At 37.1% G+C, this 14,289-nt stretch overlaps 1 protein-coding gene across 2 annotated transcripts in view; it reads left to right on the top strand.

The window, feature by feature from the left end:
• The window catches only part of Map3k2 (mitogen-activated protein kinase kinase kinase 2), an 80,352-nt gene that overhangs the window by 24,820 nt on the left and 41,243 nt on the right, over window positions 1-14,289 (top strand). For both annotated transcript variants that reach the window (XR_003482285.2, XM_027400670.2), the window contains exon 2: window positions 13,646-13,714. Coding sequence is in view for 1 of the 2 variants with exons in the window: in XM_027400670.2 (XP_027256471.1) it covers window positions 13,711-13,714 (4 nt within the window). In the remaining variant the exon portion in view is untranslated. The remainder of the gene's footprint in view (window positions 1-13,645; window positions 13,715-14,289) is intronic.

The following is a 14,289-nucleotide window of genomic DNA, read 5'->3' as shown; positions in this document are numbered from 1 at the left end:
GGATAGCTAAGAGGGTAAAGACATTTATTGCCAGTCCTCATCACCTGAATTCAGTACCTGAGACTTACATGATATAAGTTGTCTTCCACATGCATATGGTGGTTCATGAGCCCTCATACACATACACACAAACAGACACACACACACACACACACACACACACACACACACACACACACACACACACACACACATTCAGTGAATAAATAAATACTGTTTTTAAAAAGGATATTATTAAGGAACTAAACAGAAATCTTTGCCAGTTTACTAACTTTTTTCCCCTTAGAATTTTACGTCTTTTGCTCATTCATGTTTACAAATAATCATACATTCTATTTTATACATAGTATGTCCATTGGGCATAGTGGCACATACCTTAAATCCTAGCACTGTAGAGGCAGAGGCAGATTTCTCTCTGTGTGTTCAAGGCCTATATAGTTTGCATGGTGAGTTCTGTGAGTACTATATGAGTACTATGAGTACATAGTGAGTTTTAGGCTAGCTAGAACTATACAGTAAGACCTGCCATATACAAACAATTCTCACAAACCAACAATAACCCCCAGGCCCCACCCCACAAAGCCTGTTCTTCTACCATATGTAGAAAGCATTATCCTTTCCCAATTGTATAATCTTACTAGCACCTTAAAAAAATAGTTTACTATACTTTAAAAGTCTCCTTATAGATGATCTATGCTTTTAAAAAATATTTGTTTTTTTTTCTTGTGAAGGGATGCTCTCTTGACCTGGACACATGGGGAAGGGCCTAGGCCTGGCCCAGGATGATGTGGTAGACTTTCGGGAGCCCCTTTTGAGGGCCTTACCCTGCCTGGGGAGTGGAGGGGGATGGCTAGGGACAGGTGGGATGTTGGGGGGGGAGGGGAGGGAGAGGGAGAAGGGATTGACATCTGAAACAAGCTTGTTCCTAATTTGAACTAATAAAATAAAAAATATAATCCAGAAAAAATATTTGTTTTTAATTGTGTGTTTTGGGGCCTAACTATCAGTTTGTGGAAAGCAACCAATAGCTTTGGCAAAGCCTGGGTTGTTTGGGGTTTCCATGGTGCCACTTTGGCCAGCAGTGTAACTCATTCCTGGCAGTGGATGTTTTACTTGTTGGTGAGAGATGTCTAGCTGGGACTTTGTCTCTCCTGTTACTTGGTGACTCCAAAGTTTCTTTCATGTATATGTATATGTATATGTATATGTATATGTATATGTATATGTATATGTATATGTATATGTATATGTATATGTATATGTATATGTATATTTTAAGAAGCTTCTACTGTCTAAGGTTCTATATGACCCCTGAAATGGCCCTTAGTTTTAGCTGTCTGTGCCTGTATTCCCTCCCTTAGCCCTGTTCCTTTCACTCCTCTGTTTTGTCCTCCCTTTCCAGTCCCCCATTCATCCATAACTATATATTCTATTTCTCCTTCCTCAAGATCCTACCTTCCCTCTACCATAATTCCTTACTCTATACCAAACCTCTGTGGTAGTATGGATTGTAACCTGCTTATTGAAGACTTAACAACTAGCATCCACATATAAGTGAATACATACCATATTTGTCTTTTTGGGTTTGAGTTACCTAATTGAGGATTTTTTTTTTTTAGTTCCATCCATTTACCTACAAATTTTGTGATTTCATTTTTTCTTTAACAGCTGAGCAGCTGAGTAATCCATTGTGTAAATGTATTACATTTTCCTTATCCATTCATTTGTTGACAGACATCTAGTCTGTTTCCAGTCTCTGGTTATAAATGAACATGGTTGAGCAGTAGTCACTTCAGTAGGATGTAGTCATTTGGGCCTATGTTCAAGAGTGGTATATCTATTTCCAGCTTTCTAAGGAACCACCACACTGATTTCTATAGTGACTGTACAAGTTTGTGCTCCCACAGGCAATTGGTTGAGTGTTCTCCTTATTCCACACTCAACTGTATGAGCTGTCATTTGTTTTATTGATCTTGCCTATTCTGACTGCTTGAAAATGAAATCTCAAAGTAGTTTTGATTTATATTTCTCTGATGACTAAAGATGTTAAAGACTTATTTAAGTGCTTGTTAGCCATTTGTGTTTCCTCTTTTGGGAATGCTTTTTTTTTTTTTTTTTTTTAGACAGGGTTTCTCTGTATAGCTTTGTAGACCAGGCTGGCCTGGAACTCACAGGGATTGTCCTGCCTCTGCCTCCAGAATGCTGGGATTAAAGGTGGGGGGGGTGGGGGGGTAGGGGGGATGCTTCAACCCCATTTTTAAATTGGGTTGTTTGTTTTCTTGTTCAGTTTTTTTGAGTTCTTCACCTGTTTTAGATATTAGCCCTCTATTGGATGTGTAGTTGGTGAAAATCTTCCAATTTTTAGCATACCACTTTGTCCAAATGTCCAACTATATGGGAAATGTCCTCTCCCATACAGAAGCTTTCAGTTTCATGAGGTACCATTTATTGATTGTTGATCTTAATGCTTAAACCTGCATTCTTTTCAGAAAGTCTTTCCCTGTACCAGTTCAAATACTGTTCCCTACTTTCTCTTCTATCAGGTTGTGTATCTGGTGCTATGTGTTTCTCCTTATGAGGCTAGTGATCCATTTGGTACTTGATCCATTTGGGGTTTTATGCAGAATGATAAGTATGGATCTATTTGCATTCTTCTCTACATAGCCATTCAATTTAACCAGCACCATTTGTTGACAATGCTTTTTTTCCAGTGTGTATTTCTGGCTTCTTATGAAGAACTGGGAGTCTGTAGGAGTGTAGACTTATACCCGGGTCTTCAGTTAAATTCCATTGACCAACCTGTCTGTTTTTATGCCAATACCATGCTGTTTTTTTTTTTTAAAGATTTTATTTATTTATTATGTATACACATTCTGCTTCCATGTATATCTGCACACCAGAAGAGGGCACCAGATCTCATTACAGATGGTTGTGAACCACCATGTAGTTGCTGCGAATTGAACTCAAGATCTCTGGAAGAACAGTTGGTGCTCTTAACCTCTGAGCCATCTCTCCAGCCGTACCATGCTGTTTTTACTACCTGTGAAGTATAGTTTGACATCAGGGATAGTGATACCTCCAGCAGTTCTTTTATTATTGAGGATTGCTTTGGTTATCTTTTTTATTTTGTGTTTCCATATGAAGTCGAAAATTGTCCTTTGAAGATCTGTGAAGAACTGTGTTAGAATTTTGATGGGATTGCTTTCAGTCTGTAGATTGCTTTTGGTAGGATGGACATTTTTACTAGGTTAATCTTCCCAGTCCACGAGGATGGGAAATCTTTTCATCCTTTGATATCTTCTTCAATTGCTTTCTTCAGTGACTTAAAGTTTCTGTCATACAAGTCTTTGACTTGCTTGGTTAGAGTTACTCCTAGATTCTTTCTTTCTTTCTTTCTTTCTTTCTTTCTTTCTTTCTTTCTTTCTTTCTTTTCTTTCTTTTCTTTCTTTTCTTTCTTTCTTTCGGCCATTGTGAAAGGCATTGTTTCCCCGATTTCTTTTCTCAGTGTTCTCAACCTGTGGGTCAAGACCCTTTTGGGGGGTTGTTGAATGACCCTTTCACAGGGGTTGTGTAAGACCATCTGATAACAAGATAATTACATTGCCATTCACAACAGTAACAAAATTACAGGTATGAAGTAGCAATGAAAATAAACACTAGGAATTGTATTAAAGGATTGCAGTATTAGGAAGGCTGAAAACCACTAGTGTATAGGAAGGTTATTGATTTTTGTGTATTAATTTTGAATCCTGCTACTTTGCTGAAAATAAGTTTATCAGCTGTAGGAGAGTTTCTTGGTGGAATTTTTAGGGTCACTTGTGTATACTATTATATCATCTGCAAATAAAGACACCTTGTCTTCTTCCCTTGCTGTTTGTATCCCCTTGGTCTCCTTCAGTTATCTTATTGCTCTAGTTAAGACTTTATATACTATATAGAATAGGTGTGGAGGGAGTGGACAACCTTGTCTTGTTCCTGATTTTAGTGGAATTGTTTTGAGTTTCTCTCCATTTAAGTTGATGTTGATTATGAGCTTGCTATCAGTCACTATTATTATGTTGAGGTATGTTTGTTATATCTCTAATCTGTCTAGGACTTTAATCATGAAGGGATGTTGGATTTTGTCAAAGGCCTTTTCTGCATCTAATGGGATGATCATGTAGTTTTTGCCTTTCAGTTTGTTTATATGGTGGATTACATTTATTGATGTATGTATATTGAAACATCTCTGCATCTCTAGGATGAAGTTAATTTGCTCATGGCAGATGATCTTTTTGATATGTTCTTGGATTTGGTTTGCAAGTATTTTGTTATAAACTTTTACATCGATGTTCATAAGGGAAATTGGTCTGTGATTCTCTTTTTGTGTTGGGTCTTTGTGTGATTTAGGTATAATAGTACTCACCTTGTAAAAAGAATAGGGCATTGTTCCTTCAGTTTCTATTTTGTGGAATAATTTGGGTGTTAACTGTCCCTTGAAAGTCTGGTAGAATTCTGCTCTAAAACCATCTGGGCCAGGTTTTTTGTTTTTATTTTGTTTGTTTATTTGGGAGACTTAATTACTACTTATATTCCATTAGTAGGGATTATAGATCTGTTTAAATTACTTATCTGATCGTGATTTAACTTTGTTAAGTGGTCTATATGGAGAAAAATACTCATTTCTTTTAGATTTTTCCAATTAGGCTGAGTACAGGTTTTAGAATAAGTCCTTACAATTCTCTGGATTTCCCCATTGTCTGTTATTTTGTACCCCCTTTTACCTTTAATTTTGAATATTCTCTCTCTGCCTTTGAGTTGATTTGGCTAAGGGTTTGTTGTTCTTTTTGTTTTCCTCAAATCATTGTTTCATTCATTCTTTGTATTTGATTGTTTCTATTGATTTGAGCCTTGAGTTTGAGTTCTACTTTCTTTCTTTGTATTCCTTTTGGGAATTACTCTTTTTTGCTAGAATTTTTAGGTGTGTTGTTAAGTTAGTATGAGATCTCCATTTTTTTTTTTTAAAATAGGCACTTAGTGCTATGAACTCTTAAAACCACCCTCATTTTGTCCCGTAAGCTTGGATATGTTGTGGTTTCAATTTTGGACAAAGTTCCATGTGCTGCTTGGATGAAGGTATAGTCTTTGTGTTTGGGTGAAATGGTGTATAAATATCTTTTAGGCACATTTGGCTTATAATATCAGTTATCTCAAACATTTTTTGGTTTAGTTTTTGTCTGAATGACCTGTCTGTTGGAGTATTGAAGTCACACAACTTTCACTGTGTGAGAGTTGATATGTTATTTAAGCTGTAGTAGTGTTTCTTTTATGATCTTGGTGTTCTTGTGTGTTTGGCACATAGATTTTAAGAACTGTAATATCTTGTTGGACTTTCCTCTGAGTATGTAGTAACCTTACCTATCTCTTCTGATTAGTTTTGATTTGAAGTTTGATTTTTCAGATATTGAAATGGCTACACTGACTTGCTTTTTAAAGTTCCTTTACTTGGAATATTTTTTCCCATCCTTTTGTTGTTGTTTTCTCCCTGAGAGAGGGTATCTCTGTAACTTTGGAGCCAGTCCTGTAACTCACTCGCTTTGTAGACTAGGCTGCTGTTGAACTCAGAGATCTGCCCATCTCTGCCTCCTAAGTTCTGGGATTAAAGATGTGCGCCACCACTGCCCAGCTTTTTTTTTTTTTTCTTTTTTTTTCTTTTAACATTCTTTTACTCTAAGGTGATATCTGTCCTTGATGTTAAGGTGTGTTTCTTGGATGCAGCAGAAGGCTAGATCCTGTTTTCTTATCCAATCTATTAGTCTCTTTTTATTGGGGAATTGAGACCATTGATGTTGAAAATTATCAATTATTAGTGCTTGTTGATTCACATTATTTTGTTGAGGTGGTGTGGGTTTTTTATCTCCTCCTTTTTGATTGTTTATTCCTTGTGTTTTCTTGGGTATGGTTAGCCTCTGCAGGTTGAAGTTTTCCTTGCAGAGGTTTCTGTAGGGCTGGGTTTGTATAGATCTTCATAAATTTGGTTTTATTGTGGAATACCTTTCTCTTTCTATTGTGATAGAAAGTTTTGCTGGGTATAGTAGTCTGGGCTGGCATCTGTGGTCTCTTAGAGTTTATAGAGCATCTACCCAGTCCCTTCTGGCTTGTGGAGTCTCCATTGAGAAGTCAGGTGTTATTTTAATAAGTTTGTTCTTATATGTTATTTGCTCTTTTTCCCTTCCAGTTTTTAATGTTCTTTCTTTGCTCTGTGCATTTAGTGTTTTGATTATTATGTGTCATTGGAAATTTCTTTTCTGGTCCAGTCTGTTTGGTGTTCTGTATGCTTCTTGTATCTTGATAGATACCTTCTTTAGGTATCTATTTAGAGAAATTTTTTTCAATGGTTTTGTTGAAAATAATGTTCATGCCTTTAACCTGTGCTTCTTTCCTTCCTCTATTCCTATTATTCTTAGATTTTGTCTTTTGATAGCTCCCCAGGTTTCCTGGACATTTTGTGCCTAGATTTTTTTTTATATTAAAAATTTTCTTTGACCACATTATCCATTTTTTGTATCTTGTCTTTAACGCCTAAGAATACATCTTCCATCCTTTGTAATATATGTGTGTGTGTGTGTGTGTGTGTGTGTGTGTGTGTGTGTGTGTGTGTTTGTGTATACACATACATACATACATACATACATACATACATGCATACATACATACACTCACTCACCTCTGAGGTTTTTTACTTCCTAAATTTCTTATTTCCAGTTTTAACTTCAGTTTGGGTTTTCTTTAATGAATCTGTTTCTATTTTAATATTGAATTGTTTTCGTCATTTCATTACACTGTGTTTTCACAAACTTCATTAATAGATTTATTAATTTCCTCCTTGAGGTCCTTGAGCATGTTCATAATAGCTGATTTGAAGTCCTTTTCTTGTGCTTCTGCCATATTGCATTTCTCAGTGCCTATTATAGTAGGGTTGCTGGGTTCTGATGGAAATATAATTGCCTTGGGTGTTAATGATTGTGTTTTTGCACTGGTGTCTAGGCACCTGGATTTTAGATGAATGTAATTCTAGTTATTGATACCTGGTCTTGTCTTTGTTGGGTGGGTTTCCATCCCTTGGTTTCTGTTGTCCTCTCTGGAACTTAGGATCCTGTGGTGGCTGTGGGTTGCCTGGTAGGAAGTGCTTCTGAGTCCCTACCAGTTATGACCACTGTGAGTCCTAGGTAGAACATTTTCTAAGTATTGGGTGCTGTTTCTGGGCATTGGGGATTGACAGGAAGGAGTGGGGATGGGTTAGAAATGTGGAGTGGGGAGATTGAAAGGGTCCACAGGAAGAAAGAAAGCTGGGCCTGCTAGTAGTTACTACAGAGTTTCCTGGGAATGGAGGCAGAAAGGGAGGGGCCACGTTTCTTTCACAGAGGTGTCTAGAATAGTAGGAAAAAGTCTATGTTCTTCATTTCTTTGTGTTCATATGTTAAAGCTTAAGTTTTAAATTTATTTTTCTTTATGTGTATGAGTGTTTTATATGTATGTATGTCTGTATATCACGTTCATGCCTGGTTCCTACTGAGTAGTCAAAGAGGGTTTCAGTTATACAGTTAGGGGCTGAGAATTTGTCTTGGTTACTTTTCTATTGCTGTGAAGAGACACTATGACCAAGCAAACTTAAAAAAAAAAAGAGAGAGAGAGACACACAGAGAGAAAGCCTTTAATTGGGGGCTTGTTTATAGCTTCATAGGGTGAGTCCATAACCATTATAGTGGAGGGCCATGGTGCTGGAGTAGTAGTTGAGAGCTTACATCTCTGGTCCACAGGAGACATGCAGAGAGAGGTGAGGTGGGGGGAGAGGAAAGAGAGCAAGTAATCAAGAGAGCTAACTAGGAATGACTTGGGCTTTTGAACCTCATAGCCCACCTCCAGTGGCACATCTCCTCCAATAAGGCCACATCCAATTCTTCTCCAAAATCTTAGTCAATTAAGGACTAAGCATTCAAACAAGCCTATGAGGGTCACTCTTATTAAAAATACCATAAAATAAGGCCAGGCATTGGTGGCGCATGCCTTTAATCCCAGCACTCTGGAGGCAGAGGCAGGCGGATCTCTGTGAGTTCAAGGCCAGCCTAGTCTACAGACTGAGTGCCAGGACAGGCTCCAAAGCTACAGAGAAACCCTGTCTCTAAAAACCAAAAAAAAACAAAAAAAAAAAAAAAAAAAAAAAAAAAAAAAAGAAAAGAAAGAAAGAAAAAAGCCAAACAAACAAAAAACCCTCCATAAAATAGAACCTGTGTCTTCTGCAAGGATAAGTGGTCTTAACTACTGAACTATTGCTTCATTTTTCCTTACTTTTCCTTCTGCTCAAATGAATGTCTTGACTTTTTTGTTGTTGTTCTTTATTGTAGGTTTTCTGGTTGTGAGGTCCTAAAGGTTATTTTGTTTTATTTTTTAATGTCTAGAAGTCTTTATTTTTAAAAGTTATTCTCCCTTAAATAAAAGTAAGTTTCCTGATTCTAGAATTCTAGATTGGGGGTTGGTGAGAAGGCTTAGCAGGTAAAGGCACATGCAGCCAACCCGGTACACTTGAGTGGTTCTTGGACCTATAAGGTGCAAAGAAAGAAACAGCTCCTTCAAGCTGCCCTTCGGCTGTTATCTCCACATGTGTGCACTTGTACCTCTCTATATCCTTTCTGTACAACCTAGACTTCCAGGTTGGCAGGTTGTCTTCTTTTTTTCTTTTTTCTTGTTGTCTTTGGTAAGGTTGTTTGGTGTTGGTAGTTTTTTTTAGGTGGTTTAAAGATATTGCTGCTGTTCATCCTTGCTATCCTTGCTACTGTCCCTATATATGTGATTGCTTTAATTTTGTATCACATTTATTTATTTGTGTGTGGTGCTCATATATAGGACTTCTATTATTATTATTATTTATAGCTCAGGGGTTAGATCTTTTCCTTAGCATTTGCAAGGCCCTAGGTTCAATCACCAGGGTGACCAAAAAAAAAAAAAAAAAAAAAAAAAAAAGCATGGCAAGACAAAACAAAACATAAAACAAACTTCTAACATTTCTCTTTCTATGGCAATAGAATTCATGACATTGTGTACTATTTCTGCCAGTGTGTCACTTCTGGGCCTATTTATATTGCTTCTCTTTGAGAATTTTGAGATTGTTTGGTAGAACCAAAGCAACATTTTATAATTTTTGTGCAGAATTTCCCCAGATGCTTCTGATTACTTTTTTCAATGTCCTGTGCTTATGAGGTTTTCCATTTTGGTAATCTGACAATCTTTGAGATCATGTATGTAAGAGATAAAATTAAGGGGTGATGACTGAGAGCCTAATCTTCTTAGCATATTGCTATATCAGAGATTATGATTATCTGTGTAATAAATTTGAGATATTAATCAAATAAATCAGCCTTTTCATATAATTAATCTGGAGACTCAAAGAAGCCATGATGGACTCTTTGGCATCCTCTTCAGGTGGCTGACAATGGAAATACTTAAATAATAGAAAGCTGAGTTCCATCTAGACACTAGAGGTATATTTGGGGATTGACAGTTTGATTGTAGGTATTAGTGCTTGTTATCATAGGAAAGGATGCTTCTCGAAGTTTTTATAGGATAAAAATAGCAGTAGTGTGAATTGTGACTTCAGCATGCAAATGTCACAGCCATTCAAGAGAATAGATTCTGAAGCAGACTAGGGGGAAATGCTGATGAAGTACTAATACATATTTTGCTTTTTTTTTTTTTTTTTTTTTTTTACTAATACTAAACAGTATTTCATAGTTTGCTTATGTGTAAGCTCTTGAACTTAGTTTTACAAGCTGGTGAATACTAACAAATCCACAGAACTATAACCATACAGTGTAATTATAAGTTGAAAAATACACATCACTATTTTATTGATTATAAAAGAAAACAATTATCAAGTGCTCTATTACTAAGTTACATAGCTATGAGATATTTGTTCAGTTCATTTGCAGAATCAACCAACATCCTCCTCTCCCTCCCTTCCTCCTTCCTTCCCTCTGTCCTTCCCTTCCTTCCTTCCTTCCTTCCTTCCTTCCTTCCTTCCTTCCTTTCTTTTCTTTCAAGAGAGTTAGGGAAGAAGGGGGAATCATAATTCAAACAACTAAGAATATGAAAAACTACTTCTGATAGTATGGAAAAATTTACAAGAATTTTACATGTTTTTATTAAGAATTATTGCTGGATGGATGGTGCCACATGCCTTTTAATCCTAGCACTCAGGAGGCAGAGACATGCTGATCTCTGAGTTTGAAGCCAATCTAGTCTACTGAATGAGTTCCAAGACAGCCGGGGCTACACAGAGAACCCCTGTCTTGAAGAACCAAAGACCCCCCCCCCAAAAAAAAAACCAACCCAAAACAATAACAACAAAAAAAACTGGAAACCAAAACAACAAAACAATTTAGCTTCAGATGTCTACAAATCATGACAACAACCAGCATGGTATGATGACCCTAGGGTGCAATAGTGGCATACATACCTTGATGGTAACCAGTAACACTTAATTGTGCTTAAGACCAACTCAGCAATAGGAAACTCTTGTGTCTAGTACTGGAAACCTAACCAATTACTCAGGGCTAGTGAAATCATGGATCTTGGAGGAGAACCTAAACCCCCAACTCTGCTAAACCAGCACAATCCCTAAATATTCTAAATATTTGTCCTTGTACCCAGATTGGCCTTGCCAAGTCCACTCCTGGATAAGGATTCATAACTAACTTTCCCTTTGTCCTTTCATCAGGGTTTCTGAGAAAGTCTTGGGTCAGTCTGGCTCCCAATAGTTATCCAATACCAAATAGTCATACAAGTAATATATACAGACCAAACAGGTTGTATTTAGGAACACACAGACACAGACACAGACACAGACACAGACACACACAGACACACACACACACACACACACACACACACACACACACACACACACACACACACACACACACACACACACACCCTCTTCCTACCTATTTTAAAAGGCCATGAATCTGAAAGGGTTCCATGGGAAGATTTGGAGAGAGGAAAGGGAAGAGGGAAATGATGCAATTATATTATAGTCTTAAAAAATAAAATAATTTAGCTGCATGTCATTTCTGTCTTTAAAAATATTTACTAAATTGAAGAGCATTTATGCATGATCTGCACAAGACAGAGACAACTGTCTTAGGGTTTCTATTGCTGTGAAGAGACACCATGATTACAGCAACTCTTACAAAGGAAAACATTTAATTGGGGCTGACTTACAGTTCAGGAGTTAAGTCCATTATCCTTATGGTGGGAAACATGGCAGCATGCAGGCAGGCATGGTGCTGGATAGGTAGCTGAGAGTTCTACATTTGAATTAGCAGTCAGCAGAGAGAGAGAGAGTGACACTGGGATTGGCTTGAGAATCTGAAACCTCAAAGCATACTCCCAGTGACATACTTCTCCAACAAGGCCACACCTCAAAATAGTGCCACTCTTGTGGGTATATAGAGGCCATTTTCATAGCACCACCACCATAGCAGTTAGTAAAAATATTTAATAGCCCTCTTCTGTCTGAGTGCAAATTTATTATCCCCCTCCCCATGTTCCCTTGAGACTGGGACTCACCATGTAGTTCTTGCTGTCCTTGATCAGAATGGAGGTTTTCCATAATAGCACAGAATAAGACATAGAAAAATCACCAAAGAATCACAAGACTTGCTGAAATTTATCAGTGGCTGGACAGACCTGGTGTGTATGTGTATTGAGTGTGAGAGATGTAAGCATAGATTGGTAATGAAGAACAGCCCTACAGTGTGTGAAATGACTGAGGAATAAAACACAGAAGCTCTAGGGTGTTCTCAGTTCCTAGAACTTTGATTCTGTATGATGCAAAAAATATGCAAGTATTGTGCTGGGTGTTTTGGTGCCTGTCTTTCTAAATTTCATATGTATTGATAAGGTTCTGACACAATAGTACACTTAAAGATGTAACTCAGAACAGTATGGCTTCAGGAAAGGTCAGTTAATAGAAGTAATAAGCACATTTTAAATGTTGAACAGCAGATATCTTTTGCTAAATGTCTAAATATAGGTGGATCATAACCTAAACATAGAGGTTGCAATTCAGCCAAGCTTGTGGCTGGTAAAAGTGGATTTCAGCGTTTCCATGAAAGCTTCAGGAGACTATTCACTAGGCTGACACATTGGCTAATTATGCACAACAAATTAGGTCTTACCTGAAGTTTCACTTTAGGACAATGGCACCTGACACCCCAGGTTTATTGAAACAGTAGTTGTTTCTATGACCATTGGCATCTTTGAAGCAGAGCCATATTTAAGGACAGTGCTTTCTCCAGTTACAAAAATTGCTTGCTGTTAAAAGCTTTACACTGCTTTCTTTACGAATTGTATTTATGAATTATACTTGCATCTTCATATTTCATTCCACCTTCAATGAATGCTAGGCCAAAAAGCACTGGAGCTCTCCCAAGGCCTGCATTATAGTGGATAGCAATAAAACATCCAGCATTTTCAGCCGGATGATAGTGAACTGCCATCAGAAGGCCAACCAAGAACATGATTGCCTCTCTTCACAAGAGTAGTATCATAAATTGTTCTACACACTCTTACTATTGTGGTGGCACCACACACACACACATACATACACACAGGCACACACTGTTTGTTTGTTTGTTTGTTTGTTTGGTTTTTTTTTTTGAGACAGGGTTTCACTATATAGCCCTGGCAAGCCTGAAACTTGCAGTGTAGACCAGGATGGCTCAAGCGCATAGAGATCTGCCTGCCCTTGTGCACCAGGCCAGGTCTACACTGTATGTAAATTCTCCTATAAATTTGTTTAAGGTCACATTGATTTGATTGTGTGTAAATAGGGCAGTTCATTCAAGCCATGTTAATTTAGTTTAACAAAACAAAAAACAGAAAACCTCCACAGGGTTATGAAGGAAGAACTGGGCCATCTCCTCAGGTCCTGTATAATACTTTAAAAATTATGTATAAATGTGTTAATGTGAGTATATGTGTTTGTGCACACATGTGTAGAGAGCAGAGTTCAACCTTGGGTGTCCTTCCTCAGGAGCTGTCCACTTTGGTTTTGTTTCTTTTCCTTTTAAGCCCACCCTCACTGCATTTCTTTCTTCTGAGACAGTTTCTCACTTGGACCTGAGCTCTTAGATTAGGATAGGTTGGCTGGCCAGCAAACTCCAGACAATTATACAAATTGTATTATATAATTTATGCCCAGGAACAATTATAGTTATCCTTTATATAATTTTCTTTAAAACAAAGATTAATATGGCAGGAAGACTGCATGTCATTAGAAATGCCTGATTACAAAATGGCACCTGGGAGCTGAGATTTGAAGAAGTTGTGGTAAGGGCTCATTGTGTCTAAGCTCTTTATACAAACAATATGGTTTGCTGGTGATCACCTGCTTTTCTTGGATCCTGGAAGTTTAGTGTATTAGGGAAGGGTACCTGTTATTTGCCTGAACTTTTCAGTACCTACACAATCAGGTCCTAATGTTAAGTATTCTGAAAAACTCAAAACTTCTAGTATTCATTAGTGTCAGTTGTACCATTATTATTCTTTTTGTGGTTGCCTCTTCTGGTTGCTATTAATTATTGTGTTTATCTTCTTTCCTTTTAAGGCAATAAAGAATGTTGATGGGAGAACCATTTTCCTAATTTCCAAATTATTAAGCTGGTCGTCATAATGGGTAAGTTTAAGCTAAAACCGTTTTTACAATAGTTATACGTGTATAATAATAAAGAATAGGATAAGGGAGAAAATATTTATCGTATAATAAACATTTTATTTAGACATTTATGATATAGTAGATTTATATCTGTGATATAGGAAGTTTAGCTAACATTTTACTTAATGGATTTTAAGGCTTAGGGAGAAGTAGAATGCTTGAATAATTAGCATATGTGAGGCCCTGCTTTCGGTCACAGGTGCCACCAAAATGAAAGCTAAACAAAACAGTTTTGAGTTGAGTACTTTCTATATTGTTTTGGAATGACTATTTGCTTCAGAACCAAGTAGAGACATTCAAAGTAATTGCTCAGTTGTCTTATGATTTGTTTAGAAAGTCAGGTAGTCAGAAAAAAAATCATACTTCATAATTGAGGAAATCAGCAAGTCATTGATGTGCAGAAACAATTTCACAAAATTCTGTGGCATTTTAAGTTTAATTTAGAGGCAGTCTGTCCTGAAGGGATGAATTACCAACTTTCAGTTTGTACATCACTTTTCCTTCTTTGCCTACTCCACCTCCTTTTCTCATTAATA

The sequence above is a fragment of the Cricetulus griseus genome, chromosome 2, assembly GCF_003668045.3.
Source record: "Cricetulus griseus strain 17A/GY chromosome 2, alternate assembly CriGri-PICRH-1.0, whole genome shotgun sequence".
NCBI classification, from domain to species: Eukaryota; Metazoa; Chordata; class Mammalia; order Rodentia; family Cricetidae; genus Cricetulus; species Cricetulus griseus.
This window is presented reverse-complemented; position numbering and strand designations above follow the sequence as displayed.